Source organism: Eucyclogobius newberryi, unplaced genomic scaffold, assembly GCF_026437365.1.
Source record: "Eucyclogobius newberryi isolate DKJ021-1_F unplaced genomic scaffold, fEucNew1.0.hap1 SCAF_15, whole genome shotgun sequence".
NCBI classification, from domain to species: domain Eukaryota; kingdom Metazoa; phylum Chordata; class Actinopteri; order Gobiiformes; family Gobiidae; genus Eucyclogobius; species Eucyclogobius newberryi.
The window spans coordinates 32332324-32348273 of NW_027315779.1; the positions used below are offsets into that span (position 1 = coordinate 32332324).

Below are 15950 nucleotides of genomic sequence, written 5' to 3' on the forward strand. Positions count from 1 at the left end.
GGCTTCATCATGAGCGTGTGTGTGTTTGTGGGGCAGGCGCAGCTTCATCATGAGCGTGTGTGTGTTTGTGGGGCGGGCGCGGCTTCATCATGGGCGTGTGTGTGTTTGTGGGGCGGGCGCAGCTTCATCATGAGCGTGTGTGTGTTTGTGGGGCGGGCGCGGCTTCATCATGAGCGTGTGTGTGTTTGTGGGGCGGGCGCGGCTTCATCATGAGCGTGTGTGTGTTTGTGGGGCGGGCGCGGCTTCATCATGAGCGTGTGTGTGTTTGTGGGGCGGGCGCGGCTTCATCATGAGCGTGTGTTTGTTTGTGGGGCGGGCGCGGCTTCATCATGAGCGTGTGTGTGTTTGTGGGGCGGGCGCGGCTTCATCATGAGCGTGTGTGTGTTTGTGGGGCGGGCGCGGCTTCATCATGAGCGTGTGTGTGTTTGTGGGGCGGGCGTGGTTTCATCATGAGCGTGTGTGTGTTTGTGGGGCAGGCGCGGCTTCATCATGAGCGTGTGTGTGTTTGTGGGGCGGGCGCGGCTTCATCATGGGCGTGTGTGTGTTTGTGGGGCGGGCGCGGCTTCATCATGAGCGTGTGTTTGTGGGGCGGGCGCGGCTTCATCATGGGCGTGTTTGTGGGGCAGGCGCGGCTTCATCATGGGCGTGTTTGTGGGGCGGGCGCGGCTTCATCATGAGCGTGTGTGTGTTTGTGAGGCGGGCGTGGCTTCATCATGAGCGTGTGTTTGTGGGGCGGGCGCGGCTTCATCATGAGCGTGTGTTTGTGGGGCGGGCGCGGCTTCATCATGAGCGTGTGTGTGTTTGTGGGGCGGGCGCGGCTTCATCATGAGCGTGTGTTTGTGGGGCGGGCGCGGCTTCATCATGAGCGTGTGTGTGTTTGTGGGGCGGGCGCGGCTTCATCATGAGCGTGTGTTTGTTTGTGGGGCAGGCGCGGCTTCATCATGAGCGTGTGTGTGTTTGTGAGGCGGGCGTGGCTTCATCATGAGCGTGTGTTTGTGGGGCGGGCGCGGCTTCATCATGAGCGTGTGTTTGTGGGGCGGGCGCGGCTTCATCATGAGCGTGTGTGTGTTTGTGGGGCGGGCGCGGCTTCATCATGAGCGTGTGTTTGTGGGGCGGGCGCGGCTTCATCATGAGCGTGTGTGTGTTTGTGGGGCGGGCGCGGCTTCATCATGAGCGTGTGTGTGTTTGTGGGGCGGGCGCGGCTTCATCATGAGCGTGTGTTTGTTTGTGGGGCAGGCGCGGCTTCATCATGGGCGTGTGGAACTCGCACACCTCTGTGGGAAACATCCTGGGCTCTCTGATCGCAGGGGCCTTCGTGTCCTCAGCCTGGGGCCTCTCCTTCATCGTGCCAGGGGCCATCATCGGAGGGACAGGCCTGCTGTGCTTCTTCTTCCTGGTGGACAGTGAGTTCTGTATCACTTAAAGAACCATGAGTCAGGAACACATTTTAGTTTGAACCATTGGCCTTTGGTTAGTCCTTTCTGTCACTTTGATGTAGCTCCATGTCACAGACACTACTGTCTGTGCCATGGAGCTATGTCTGTGACACTACTGTCTGTGCCATGGAGCTATTGTGTCTGTGCCATGGAGCTATTGTGTCTGTGCCATGGAGCTATTGTGTCTGTGACACTACTGTCTGTGCCATGGAGCTATTGTGTCTGTGCCATGGAGCTATTGTGTCTGTGCCATGGAGCTATTGTGTCTGTGCCATGGAGCTATTGTGTCTGTGCCATGGCGCTGTTGTGTCTGTGCCATGGAGCTATTGTGTCTGTGACACTACTGTCTGTGCCATGGAGCTATTGTGTCTGTGCCATGGCGCTGTTGTGTCTGTGCCATGGAGCTATTGTGTCTGTGACACAACTGTCTTAAGAGAAGTCAAAATCTGATGAATTAGATTCCCAGGACTCTTCATATTAAACTCTGTTCCTCTAGAACCTGAGGACGTGGGCTGCTCGTCCCCACAGCAGAATGTGAGTTCACTTCTGTTTGTCCACTGGCTCACTCTATGTCTCACTCTGTCTCACTTTGTGTCTCAATGTGTCCTGTGTCTCACTCTATCTCATATTGTGTCTCAATCTGTCCTGTGTCTCACTTTGTGTCTCAATGTGTCCTGTGTCTCACTCTGTCTCATATTGTGTCTCAATCTGTCCTGTGTCTCACTCTGTCTCATATTATGTATTTGTCTATGGGAGTTTTTATTTATAGGAGATCTTCTACTGAAAGTGTTTTTCAGACTTCCTATAAGTGATCTGTTCTTCTGTATCTACCTCTGTGTCTACCTGCGTTGCAACAATGAAATTTCCCCATGTGGGACAATAAAGGATTATCTTACCTTATCTGTCCTGTGTCTCACTCTGTCTAATATTGTGTCTCAATCTGTCCTGTGTCTCACTCTGTCTCATATTGTGTCGCAATCTGTCCTGTGTCTCACTGTCTCATATTGTGTCCTGTGCTTCACTGTCTCCTCAATCTGTGTTTCAGTCTGTACTGTTTCATTTTGTCTCACTCTGTGTCTCTGTGTCTCACTCTCTTTCTCACAGTGTCTCACTCTGTCTCACTCTGTCTCACTCTGCCTCACTCTGGTGCCTCACTCTGTCTCACTCTGCCTCACGCTGGTGTCTCACTCTGGTCCCTCACTCCGTCTCACTCTGGTGCCTCACTCTGTGGTCTCACTCGGGTGCCTCACTCTGTCTCACTCTGGTGCCTCACTCTGGTGTCTCACTCTGTCTCACTCTGGTGCCTCACTCTGGTGTCTCACTCTGTCTCACTCTGGTGCCTCACTCTGGTGTCTCACTCTGTCTCACTCTGGTGCCTCACTCTGGTGTCTCACTCTGTCTCACTCTGGTGTCTCACTCTGTCTCACTCTGGTGTCTCACTCTGTCTCACTCTGGTGCCTCACTCTGGTGCCTCACTCTGTCTCACTCTGGTGCCTCACTCTGTCTCACTCTGGTGTCTCACTCTGTCTCACTCTGCCTCACGCTGGTGCCTCACTCTGGTGTCTCACTCTGGTGCCTCACTCTGTCTCACTCTGGTGCCTCACTCTGTCTCACTCTGGTGTCTCACTCTGTCTCACTCTGCCTCACGCTGGTGTCTCACTCTGCCTCACGCTGGTGTCTCACTCTGTCTCACGCTGGTGTCTCACTCTGTCTCACGCTGGTGTCTCACTCTGCCTCACGCTGGTGTCTCACTCTGCCTCACGCTGGTGTCTCACTCTGTCTCACGCTGGTGTCTCACTCTGTCTCACGCTGGTGTCTCACTCTGTCTCACGCTGGTGTCTCACTCTGCCTCACGCTGGTGTCTCACTCTGTCTCACGCTGGTGTCTCACTCTGTCTCACTCTGGTGTGTCACAGGGTGATGGTTCTGAGGTGGCTGAAGCCGTGTCGGAGGAGGACAGTGAGGCCATCAGTTTCTGCAGCGCTCTGAGGATTCCGGTGAGAACTGGTGTGACTGAGTGTGACTTCATTCCACACATTGTGTTCTTCATTCCAGGTTAGAAATCAAAATGAACTTAAGTAAAAGTACAGATACAGGAGAAAAACTCAAACAAAAATGACTCAAGTACTATAAAAGTATCACATTAAAAATCTACTAAGTAAAAGTACAAAAGTAACATTTACACCATAGAACACATCATAGAAAATCCCTCCTGAAGTAGAAGAAAAGAATGTAAAAGAGCAGAATAAGTGTCCTCGTGTTATTGTCTCATGTCTGTGTGGACATGGGACGTGTGAAGGCTCAGGACAGCTTCAGGTGTTCTGACGTTCCTTCTGTGTGTCTCAGGGCGTGTTGGAGTTCTCCTTCTGTCTGCTCTTTGCCAAACTGGTCAGCTACACCTTCCTGTTCTGGCTGCCTCTGTACATCTCCAAAGTGGGTCAGTGTCCTCCTCGTCCTCATGTCCCTGTGTCCCTCTGTATAGCTGTGTCTCAGATCTGACTCTGTTCTGTTCCCCCAGCACATTCTGATGCTAAAGAAGCCGGAGACATGTCCACGCTGTTTGACGTGGGAGGGATCATCGGTACACACAGTCATCACTATGACAACGAGTTACTGTGACAGTTTCACATGCAAAAGTTAAAAAGGTTAACCCTGGTTAAACAGCAGTTAAACAGCAGTTAAACAGCAGTTAAACAATTAAGGAGTTCAATGTGGCAGCAGTTAAATCTCTAAAGAAGAAATTCGATTAGTGAATTCCAAACTTGTGTTCGTGGCCCTTTGGAGCCATCTGCTGGATATTTATACATAATGCATAGTCAGGTATTCAGTCGAGCAGCGTTTCTCAAACTAGCTCTTCGGTTAGTGTTTACTTAAAGTACCCCACTAAAGTGCATTTTATTCATTTATATTCTTTCTTGAGTCATTTCTTCTAAAAACGCTGTGTTAATGGTATATTCCTGGACCAAATTTAGATCTAGGGCAATATGGAAAGATAAAACTGTTTCTTTTGTGGTACTTAGTGTAAAACACTTCATTAGTGGTAAAAGTGTCACTTTATTTTGATTCATAGTTTTAAGAAGGTGTGAAAAGCAGTAAAGGGATAATCTAAACCTTCAAACTTGCTCTGCGTGATCTCTGATTGACCGTTGCTCTGTGTGCTCTCTGATTGGCCGTTGTTCTGTGTGATGTCTGATTGGCCGTTGCTCTGTGTGCTCTCTGATTGGCTGTGTGCAGGGGGTATCCTGGCTGGTCTGGTCTCAGATTACACTGGGGCTCGAGCTGCCACCTGCTGGGTCATGTTGGTCACTGCAGCCCCCATGGTGCGCGCTCATGAAGACAATTTTATGGAATATCATTCGTTTCATAACAGTTACATATTTCTGGGGAAGGGTCTAATCTTTGTTGTTGTGTTGCAGTTGTTTGTTTACAACAGCGTGGGGCAGCAGAGCCTGGGCCTGTCTGTGGGTGAGTTCATCTCTAACAACATCTAATACACACAGCACATCATTACATACATAGCATACTTTTTCTTACTTTACAGAGATGAATATTTTACAATAAATAATACACTAAAAAACATATTTGGCAGGGACTTTTGAAAAAGACTTACTACAGTGGCCAGTGAGTGAAAACGTTAAAATCTAAACGCACTAACTACCGTTGGTCAATAGACACATGTTGTTTACAGTGTAGTGTCCAGAGTCTGTGTAGTGAGCGGCTCCTGGTAGTGAGCGGTTCCTGGTAGTGAGCGGCTCCTGGTGTGTCCACAGGGATGCTGCTGCTCTGTGGGGCCCTGGTCAACGGCCCCTACGCCCTCATCACCACCGCTGTGTCGGCTGACCTGGTATGAACATGTTTGGTTTTTCATAAACGTTAGACATTTTCCAAAGAAGAATCCACAAAGGTTTTTTCCCTGATCATTTGTATCCGTGACCTGCTCCATCTGCAGCAGGTTAACCTTTGACCTGCTCCATCTGCAGCAGGTTAACCTTTGACCTGCTCCATCTGCAGGTTAACCTTTGACCTTAACCTGCTCCACCTGCAGGTTAACCTTTGACCTGCTCCATCTCAGCTAAAGGAGACATAGGATGCTTTTCCTGGTTTTCTGAATAATAAACTATAACATACGTAGATCGTGACTTTACATTTAGTTGATTGTAAAGAACAATATCAAACGGGTTGGTAATAGAAACACGCCCACTGACTTCCTGTTCACAACTGCTGCTGACCCCGCCCCCTCATTGTGACATTTCACTGTAACAAGCCGCAGTTTTATTTAGTATTTTATCATTGAAAATGTGTTTGACCCAGAGTCTGGATTTGTAAAATAATAGCAGTAAGTACAGAGCTGAGGGCGGGGATAGGGGGTAGGTGAATACAGGACTTGGGCGCAGTGGCGCATCAAATGTAGGAAAATACATGACTCAAACATGCAGGACATAATCAAAATACAACTCTCAGTAAGTTAAGGATGAGGGACCACCATTATGATAGAGAGTCATTACGACTAGGGGTGCGCCAAAATATCGATAAGGCGATATATCGCGATATTTACTCCCGCGATCGATTCTCGATGCGTTCGTGTCAAATATCGATCTTTTAACGTTGAAAAAAGCCGCTATAAATGGCTCTATTCACCGTTCCTTTGTTGAGACACTTCTTTGGCGTTAGCTAGGGGGCGCAGCGGGCAAGATTGGATAGATACATTTACAAAAAAAAGTATTTCTTTAAACATATGATATATCGCGAGTTATAATAGACAATATATCGATAATCGCAGTATCGCCATATTGCAATATTATCGTATCGTGAGCCGTGTATTGTGTATCGTATCATGAAGGACCCAGTGATTCCCAGCTCTGATTACTACAGGGGCCAGTGGGTGGTCCCCCCCTTCTCTCTTAACGTGCTTCACACATTGTCCTCCAAGAGCCCCGCCCTCTTTGCCTGAGCAGCCAGTTCCTCCTACATTCTGTCCATATGTAAGACAAAAAAACACTCAAATATTCTCATATCATTCGGAACAAAACTTTTAGCTCTTAGGCTACCCCAAATAAATTGTGTGTTTGCTGTAACCCGAGTCAACATTTTTCATCTGGGTCGGTCGGTAGGCAAATTCAATTTTTTTTTACATTGAAGGCAAAAAAAAAGGATCAAAATTTTGCCATTTTTTGAGTCGGAGTGACCACCAGGGGTCAGGCTTCAACAGTCAATGACGGAAAACGTCTCTCTCAACCCGATCGGGAGACTAATTCTCATGATTTTAAGATATTTCAATCGACCTTTTGCACGCCGCTATCTTTTATTTTGGTAGCGAAGGCGAGCGGGGGGAACATGCGGGGGACACGGGCGTCGCCATGTTTGTTGTGATGTCTGCTGGGCGTGTTTCAATCCCAGAATGCATTGCGTAAATCCAATTTCACACCCTGACAGAGCCTGGCATTACTCTGGACATATCAGTGGCGCCGACAAGATTTTAATGTGCAAGGTCATACGAGCTCTCACCCGGTGAGGGACTTTCTCAGGGTTGATGGGGGGCAGAGTGAGGCTGGCGGTATGGTTTTCAGCCAGGTAGGAAATGCGAAGGCGCGGCTTGCGGGGGTTGGTGATCTGCGTGTGAGCCCGTCGGTGGCTTTGTCTGCTATAGCTCCGTGGAAGTTTGTCCCGGCTCCTGTTGATGTTAGCTTGCATGGCAAGCTTAGAGGAGTCGCTGGGAGGGCACCGCAGTTTGCCGTTCAAGCGATCATCGATAAGCACTCAGGTGATGTGTTTATTTATACCGACGGGTCTAGGGATCCTGAGAGTGGGCGTACTGGCGCCGCTTATTTTGTGCCTGACCTGGGGCTAGCGGTCAAGAGGAGGTTGACAGATCGCCTTTCTGTTTTCACGTCGGAACTCATAGCGATACGGTTGGCGTTGGAATGGGCGGAATCTGCTTTGCAGTGTTGCGGCATTGTGGTGGCCTCTGACAGCCTTTCTGCATTGCAAAGCATTAAATCTGGGAAATCGGATTGCAGACAGGATGTGTTGAATGGCATCTTCTGTCTGATGCTCTCCCTGTCCAGGAAGGATGTGAGGGTTTCCTTCATTTGGGTCCCTGCGCATGTGGGGGTGGATGGTAACGAAATGGCTGATGCACTGGCTAAACGCTCCCTTCGGCGGCCATCAATTGATGTGGCGGTTGAGTTGGGCAAGTCTGAAATCAAGCCCGTTATCAAGAGTCATGTGGTCGGCCTTTGGCAGGAATTTTGGAGCCACTGTGTTACTGGACGGCATCTCTATCACATACAGGGTAGTGTGGGTCCTTGCGGGTCTATGGGCAGGAACGCGTGGGAGGAAAGGGCCTTCGCCCGCATGAGGATTGGCCATACTGGACTCAATTGGTCACTGAGTAGGATAGGCAAACATCCGACCGGTCTGTGTGGTCACTGTCAGGTGCCAGAGACTGTCGAGCATGTGCTGATTTGCTGTGAGGCTTATGATAGGGAAAGGGCCGGGTTGGCCTTGTGGTTTCGGAATAATGGGCGGGAGTTCAATCTGCGGAACGTTCTGGCGATCCAGTCACAGGGTTTGTGTCAGGCTGTGGTTGCTTACTTATGTAGCACAGGGCTGGGTAAACGTTTATAGAGGTGGGGGGTGTTGGAGACTGAGCCGAGGATGAGGAGCAAGAGGATGTCCTAACGCGCTTGGACTTCGTGGGCCTAGAAACGCCAAAGTGATGGAAGAAGGACTTCTAACCGAGCGTCAAGGGGGGCGAGGAGGGTGGGGAGGAGTCTCCCTGGAATAAAGCCGGTTGGTCTCTGACACAACAACTATTCTAGTCACAAAAACACATCATGACCTCATGGGCTTTGTACGCCAAAGCAATGGGAGGAGTACTTTTACGGACTACGACAGAGTCTGAGGACTACGAAACGTCTGAGGAATAAAGTCTGGCGGTAATGCAACACTCGGATGCCAACCGCCATAAAACAACAACAACAACAACAACATTTTACGAACTACGACAGAGTCTGAGGACTACGACAAAGTCTGAGGAATAAAGTCTGGCGGTAATGCAACACTTGGATGCCAACCGCCATAAAACAACAACAACAACAACAACATGTCCCAGCTTGCACAGGATAGTGCATCCTTTAAGGAGTGGAATTCAGTGGCATTGTCAAAGAGCCTAACTGTAGCTGTGGGAGTGATCAAGAGTGCGAGTGTCCTTAGAGATGGCTTGCTGCTGGTCGTGTGCAAGGACGCGGCTCAGCAACGGAAGGCGATTGGAACTAAACGTCTGGGTGGAAAGGACATTCTTGTGTCTAATGCTGAAAGAAACACGGTCAGAGGAGTTATCGTAGGTGTCCCTACGGCGACGTCTGTGGATGAAGTTAAGGAGAATTTGACGGGAGTTACGGTGGTGGACGCTAGGCGTTTGAAGGTGACCCGGTTTGGGGTAAGATGTGACAGCTTTTCGGTAATGGTAACACTTGAAGGGAGGTGCCTGCCTAGTAAGGTGTTCATTGGGTACATGTGCTATAGCGTCAGGCCATATGTTCCGCCGCCCCTGGCTAAAGGCGCTAAATGGGAGTCGGAGTGATGGGGGTCTGCTTGTGGGGAGTCAGAGTGATCAGAGTGACGAGATGGGGGTGGGGGTGGTCTCCTGAGCATGTGCTGATTTGCTGTGAGGCTTATGATGGGGAGGGGGCCGGGTTGGCCTTGTGGTTTCGGAATAATGGGCGGGAGTTCAATCTGCGGAGCGTTCTGGCGATCCAGTCACAGGGTTTGTGTCAGGCTGTGGTTGCTTACTTATGTAGCACAGGGCTGGGTAAACGTTTATAGAGGTGGGGGGTGTTGGAGACTGAGCCGAGGATGAGGAGCAAGAGGATGTTCTAACGCGCTTGGACTTCATGGGCCTAGAAACGCCAAAGTGATGGAAGAAGGACTTCTAAAGGATAAAACGACAAAGACGTCCCATGACCTCATGGGCTTTGTAAAACAACAAAGACGTCCCATGATCTCATGGGCTTTGTACTTCCAAAGCACCGAACGTCGGAGAGGGCGAGGAGGGTGACGAGGAGTCTCCCTGGAGTGGGGCCGGTTGGTCTCTGACACAACGGCTAGTCTGGTCACGGGGACACATCGTGACCTCATGGGCTTTGTGGCGCCAGGGCAGTGGGAGGAGTGCTTTTACGGACTACGACAGAGTCTGAGGACTACGAAACGTCTGAGGAATGAGGTCTGGCGGTGATGCAACACTTGGATGCCAGCCGCCATAGAACAACAACAACAACAACAACAACAACAACAACAACAACAACAACTATTCTAGTCACAAAGACATATCATGACCTCATGGGCTTTGTAACACCAAAGCAATGGAAGGAGTACTTTTACGGACTACGACAAAGTCTGAGGAATAAAGTCTGGCGGTAATGCAACACTTGGATGCCAACCGCCATAAAACAACAACAACAACAACAACAACAACAACAACAACAACAACTATTCTAGTCACAAAGACATATCATGACCTCATGGGCTTTGTAACACCAAAGCAATGGAAGGAGTACTTTTACGGACTACGACAGAGTCTGAGGACTACGACAAAGTCTGAGGAATAAAGTCTGGCGGTAATGCAACACTTGGAGCCAACCGCCATAAAACAACAACAACAACAACAACATGTCCCATGACCTCATGGGCTTTGTAAAACAACAAAGACGTCCCATGACCTCATGGGCTTTGTACTTCCAAAGCACCGAACGTCAAAGAGGGAGAGGAAGATGAAGAAGAGTCTCCCTGGAATAAAGCCGGTTGGTCTCTGAAACAACAACTATTCTAGTCACAAAGACATATCATGACCTCATGGGCTTTGTAACACCAAAGCAATGGGAGGAGTACTTTTACGGACTACGACAGAGTCTGAGGACTACGAAACGTCTGAGGAATAAAGTCTGGCGGTAATGCAACACTCGGATGCCAACCGCCATAAAACAACAACAACAACAACAACAACTACGAAAAGTCTGAGGAATAAAGTCTGGCGGTAATGCAACAATTGGATGCCAACCGCCATAAAACAACAACAACAACAACAACAACATTAGAGACCAAAGCAATGGAAGAAGAACTTTTAAGGACTACGACAAAGTCTGAGGAATAAAGTCTGGCGGTAATGCAACACTCGGATGCCAACCGCCATAAAACACCACCAACAACAACAACATTGAACAATTTTGTTAAAGGCAATACAACAAGTCCTATGCGCATTCTGTTTAACAATAGACGCACGTGGAGGACTGTAACTGTTTCAGTTACAGTCCTCCACATGCATACAGTTAGTTGTGCGTGTTGCGCAGAGCGTTATCAGTCCTTTGATGTGAAAGACAGGTTTGCAAACATGATAAAAATATTTGACACGGTGGTTCAGGGAAGGCGGCGAAATAATTGAAAAATAAAAGATTTTGACATTTTTTCTACAAAATGCCGATATATTTTTTTCAGTCGACTAGTTTCACAGCGGGTCGGTCGGGTTACGGCAAACAGACATATTATTTTGCTCAGCCTTAGTTTAGTTCTTTGCTTATTGAAATGCACTCAGTTCTAGCTCCTTCAGACTGATCATATCTGCCTCTGAAACCTTTTTACCTTGGTATATATAGTGTACATATAGTGTACATATGTATGGAAAGAAGTTCAAGTTCTCCAGCCCTGATGTGCTAGCATACTAAAGAGCACATTGACAGACAAAGGTTAAAGGTCAAAGGTGCACTGTGGAGTGAAGCATTGTGTGTGTGTTTCAGGGGACCCACGAGAGCCTGAGGGGAAACTCCAGGGCCCTGTCCACAGTCACAGCAATCATTGACGGCACCGGCTCTGTGGGTAGGTCTGTGTGTAACTGTGTGTAACTGTGTGTAACTGTGTAACTGTGTGTAACTGTGTGTAACTGTGTAACTGAGTGTAACTGTGTGTAACTGTGTGTAACTGAGTGTAACTGTGTGTAACTATGTGTAACTGAGTGTAACTGTGTGTAACTATGTGTAACTGTGTAACTGAATGTAACTGAGTGTAACTGTGTGTAACTGTGTGTAACTGTGAGTAACTGAGTGTAACTGTGTAACTGTGTGTAACTGTGTGTAACTGTGTGTAACTGTGTGTAACTGTGTAACTGTGTGTAACTGTGTGTAACTGTGTGTAACTATGTGTAACTGTGTGTAACTGAGTAACTGTGTGTAACTATGTAACTGTGTAACTGTGTGTAACTGAGTGTAACTGAGTGTAACTGTGTGTAACTGTGTGTAACTGAGTGTAACTGAGTGTAACTGTGTGTAACTGAGTGTAACTGAGTGTAACTGTGTGTAACTGAGTGTAACTGTGTGTAACTGTGTGTAACTGAGTGTAACTGTGTGTAACTGAGTGTAACTGTGTGTAACTGTGTGTAACTGAGTGTAACTATGTGTAACTGTGTGTAACTGTGTGTAACTGAGTGTAACTGTGTGTAACTGTGTGTAACTGAGTGTAACTGAGTGTAACTGAGTGTAACTGTGTGTAACTGAGTGTAACTGAGTGTAACTGAGTGTAACTGAGTGTAACTGTGTGTAACTGTGTGTAACTGAGTGTAACTGAGTGTAACTGTGTGTAACTGTGTGTAACTGAGTGTAACTGAGTGTAACTGTGTGTAACTGAGTGTAACTGAGTGTAACTGTGTGTAACTGAGTGTAACTGTGTGTAACTGTGTGTAACTGAGTGTAACTGTGTGTAACTGAGTGTAACTGAGTGTAACTGTGTGTAACTGAGTGTAACTGAGTGTAACTGAGTGTAACTGAGTGTAACTATGTGTAACTGTGTGTAACTGTGTGTAACTGTGTGTAACTGTGTGTAACTGTGTGTAACTGAGTGTAACTGAGTGTAACTGAGTGTAACTGTGTGTAACTGAGTGTAACTGAGTGTAACTGAGTGTAACTGAGTGTAACTGAGTGTAACTGTGTGTAACTGTGTGTAACTGAATGTGGGTGACCTGTGCTACTCCCATTAGACTCCATTGCTCAGATAGTTGCCGACACAGTGGCAGAGTGGTTAACCTCACACACATTAGGTTCTGGGTTTGAGTGCAGTTTGCATGTTCTTCTGTCTCTGGGTGAATCCTTGAGCTACGGCCCTGTAGGGTCAGTAGAGTTTGGGGGGTTAAGTCAGTAGGGTTTGGGGGGGTTAAGGTCAGTAGAGTTTGGGGGGTTACGGTCAGTAGGGTTTGGGGGGGTTACGGTCAGTAGGGTTTGGGGGGTTACGGTCAGTAGAGTTTGGGGGTTACGGTCAGTAGAGTTTGGGAGGTTAAGTCAGTAGGGTTTGGGGGGGTTAAGGTCAGTAGGGTTTGGGGGGTTAAGGTCAGTAGAGTTTGGGGGGTTACGGTCAGTAGGGTTTGGGGGGTTACGGTCAGTAGAGTTTGGGGGGTTACGGTCAGTAGGGTTTGGGGGGTTATGGTCAGTAGAGTTTGGGGGTTACGGTCAGTAGAGTTTGGGAGGTTAAGTCAGTAGGGTTTGGGGGGGTTAAGGTCAGTAGGGTTTGGGGGGTTAAGGTCAGTAGAGTTTGGGGGGTTACGGTCAGTAGGGTTTGGGGGGTTACGGTCAGTAGAGTTTGGGGGGTTACGGTCAGTAGGGTTTGGGGGGTTAAGGTCAGTAGGGTTTGGGGTTAAGGTCAGTAGGGTTTGGGGGGTTAAGGTCAGTCTGGTTTGGGGGGGTTACGGTCAGTCTGGTTTGGGGTGTTACGGTCAGTAGGGTTTGGGGGGTTAAGGTCAGTAGAGTTTGGGGGATTAAGGTCAGTAGGGTTTGGGGGGTTAAGGTCAGTAGGGTTTGGGGGGTTAATGTGAGTAGGGTTTGGGGGGTTACGGTCAGTAGAGTTTGGGGGATTAAGGTCAGTAGGGTTTGGGGGGTTAAGGTCAGTAGGGTTTGGGGGGGTTAAGGTCAGTAGGGTTTGGGGGGTTAAGGTCAGTAGGGTTTGGGGGGTTAAAGTCAGTCTGGTTTGGGGGTTACGGTCAGTCTGGTTTGGGGGGTTACGGTCAGTAGAGTTTGGGGGGTTAAGGTCAGTAGGGTTTGAGGGGTTAAGGTCAGTAGGGTTTGGGGGGTTAAGGTCGGTAGGGTTTGGGGGGTTACAGTCAGTAGAGTTTGGGGGGTTAAGGTCAGTAGGGTTTGGGGGTTACGGTCAGTAGAGTTTGGGGGGTTACGGCCAGTAGAGTTTGGGGGGGTTAAGGTCAGTAGGGTTTGGGGGGTTAAGGTCAGTAGGGTTTGGGGGGTTGAGATCAGTAGGGTTTGGGGGGTTACGGTCAGTAGAGTTTGGGGGGTTAAGGTCAGTAGGGTTTGGGGGTTAAGGTCAGTAGGGTTTGGGGGGTTAAGGTCAGTAGGGTTTGAGGGGTTAAGGTCAGTAGGGTTTGAGGGGTTAAGGTCAGTAGGGTTTGGGGGGTTACGGTCAGTAGAGTTTGGGGGGTTAAGGTCAGTAGGGTTCGGGGGGTTAAGGTCAGTAGGATTTGGGGGTCAAGGTAAGGGTTTGTGTCAGGAGCAGACGTGGAGGGTCACACTGACATGTCCTGTGCACAGGAGCGGCCCTGGGGCCCCTGCTGGCCGGCATCATCTCCCCCTGGGGCTGGAACAATGTCTTCTACATGCTCATCTGCGCTGACGTGCTGGCCTGTCTGGTGAGGTTCTGTAACACTTTATACCAGTGTCACTCCTGCCACCTTAAGACACAGGCGAGCTGGCCCCTGTCTTCACTGGCATTTTAACACCTCCTGGAGTCATGCCATGTCCCAGTCGTCCATCATTGTCCCTGTCCCCAAGAAGCCCCGGATCACTGGACTTAATGACTACAGACCTGTGGCGCTGACGTCTGTAGTTATGGAGTCATTTAAATGCCTGATCTCTCCCTACTTCAAGTCCTTCACCTCCTCCTGCTGGACCTGGAGTCCAACGCCCAGAAGACGATGGTGGAGATGATCGTGGACTTGAAGAAAGTCACAGCCCCCCCCCTCACCATCTCAGACTCCCCCATCTCCACTGTGGACTCCCTCAGCTTCCTCTGCACCACCATCACCAGGACCTCAAGTGGGGGCCACCATCAGCTCCTCATCAAGAAGGCCCAGCAGAGGATGTACTTCCTGCAGCTGCTGAAGAAAGACAATCTGCCAGAGAAGATGATGGTGCAGTTCTACACGGCCATCATTGAGTCCATCCTCACCTCCTACATCACCTCCTCCATCACCTCCTCCATCACCTCCTCCATCACCATGTCGTACGCTGGAGCCACAGCCAGGGACAAACAGAGACTACAGCGCCCTCTGCTGAGAAGGTGATCGGCTGCTGACTTCCATCTCTGTAGGACCTGTACGTATCCAGGGCTCTGGGACGAACAGGTCGGATCACAGCCGACCCTTTGAGCCACTCCCCTCAAGCAGGAGGCCACTCCCCTCAGGCAGGAGGCCACTCCTCTCAAGCAGGAGGCCACTCCTCTCAAGCAGGAGGCCACTCCCCTCAGGCAGGAGGCCACTCCCCTCAGGCAGGAGGCCACTCCCCTCAGGCAGGGGGCTACTCCCCTCAGGCAGGAGGCTACGGTCCATCAGGACCAGGACCTCCCTCCACAAGAACAGTTTCTTTCCCTCTGCTGTTGGACTCATGAACACTTCTTAAACCATAATTTAATCACTCACTGTTCACTTTCTGCACTACATATGTAACTCAGTACAACTGTACATTTGTGTACATATTAAGCCTATTTTTTTATCTGATACCTTATTGTTATGACTTGTTTCGTGTTGCATCGATCACCGAGACAAGTTCCTATGTTTTTGAATTTTGTTCATTGACAATAAACCTATTCTGATTCTGATTCTAATGTTAATCATCTAAATGATTCTGGACCATTCTACTCTGTACCGTACTTTTCAGGCAACTCAGCACTTTTGAATAAACACCAAATATATGTATATGGACAAGTTCTCTATTTTCTTTGTACATTTCGTCCCCCACTCTGTCTGATACTGACCTATGACCTTTGTGTAACTCGTGCTCCTGTTGTGTGCAGTTCCTGTCTCGCCTCGTGTACAAAGAGCTACGACACTGCTGCGGGCGGCGCCGAGGGTAAGCCACGCCCCTCTTTATCCCCTGTAGCCACGCCCCTCTTTATCCCCTGTAGCCACGTGTCGAAAGAGATGCTCCATCTCTTTATCCTGGTTTAAGAAAGTGACTCAGAGAAAGCTGCTCTGGGGCCAGTCCAAACGTGGCGTGTGCGAGTGTCCATCCAAACGGACCTCCTCTCTCTCCTCTCTCTCTCTCACACACACAAACACACACACACACACACACACAGACAAACACACACACACAGACACACACACACACATACACACACACACACAGACACACACACACACACACACACACACATATATACACACACACACACACACACAGACACACATACACACACACACACACACACAGACACACACACACACACACACACATATATACACACACACACA

The 15950-nt window shown here is 49.1% G+C and overlaps 1 protein-coding gene across 1 annotated transcript in view; it reads left to right on the forward strand.

Annotated features, from left to right (window-relative positions):
* slc37a2 (solute carrier family 37 member 2) overlaps positions 1 to 15950 on the forward strand; it is a 29862-nt gene that overhangs the window by 12865 nt on the left and 1047 nt on the right. The window contains exons 7-17 of the mRNA XM_072446994.1: positions 1237 to 1403; positions 1933 to 1970; positions 3352 to 3432; positions 3782 to 3872; positions 3954 to 4016; positions 4670 to 4755; positions 4852 to 4900; positions 5206 to 5279; positions 11227 to 11305; positions 14011 to 14108; positions 15491 to 15546. Coding sequence (XP_072303095.1) covers positions 1237 to 1403; positions 1933 to 1970; positions 3352 to 3432; positions 3782 to 3872; positions 3954 to 4016; positions 4670 to 4755; positions 4852 to 4900; positions 5206 to 5279; positions 11227 to 11305; positions 14011 to 14108; positions 15491 to 15546 — 882 coding nt within the window. The remainder of the gene's footprint in view (positions 1 to 1236; positions 1404 to 1932; positions 1971 to 3351; positions 3433 to 3781; positions 3873 to 3953; positions 4017 to 4669; positions 4756 to 4851; positions 4901 to 5205; positions 5280 to 11226; positions 11306 to 14010; positions 14109 to 15490; positions 15547 to 15950) is intronic.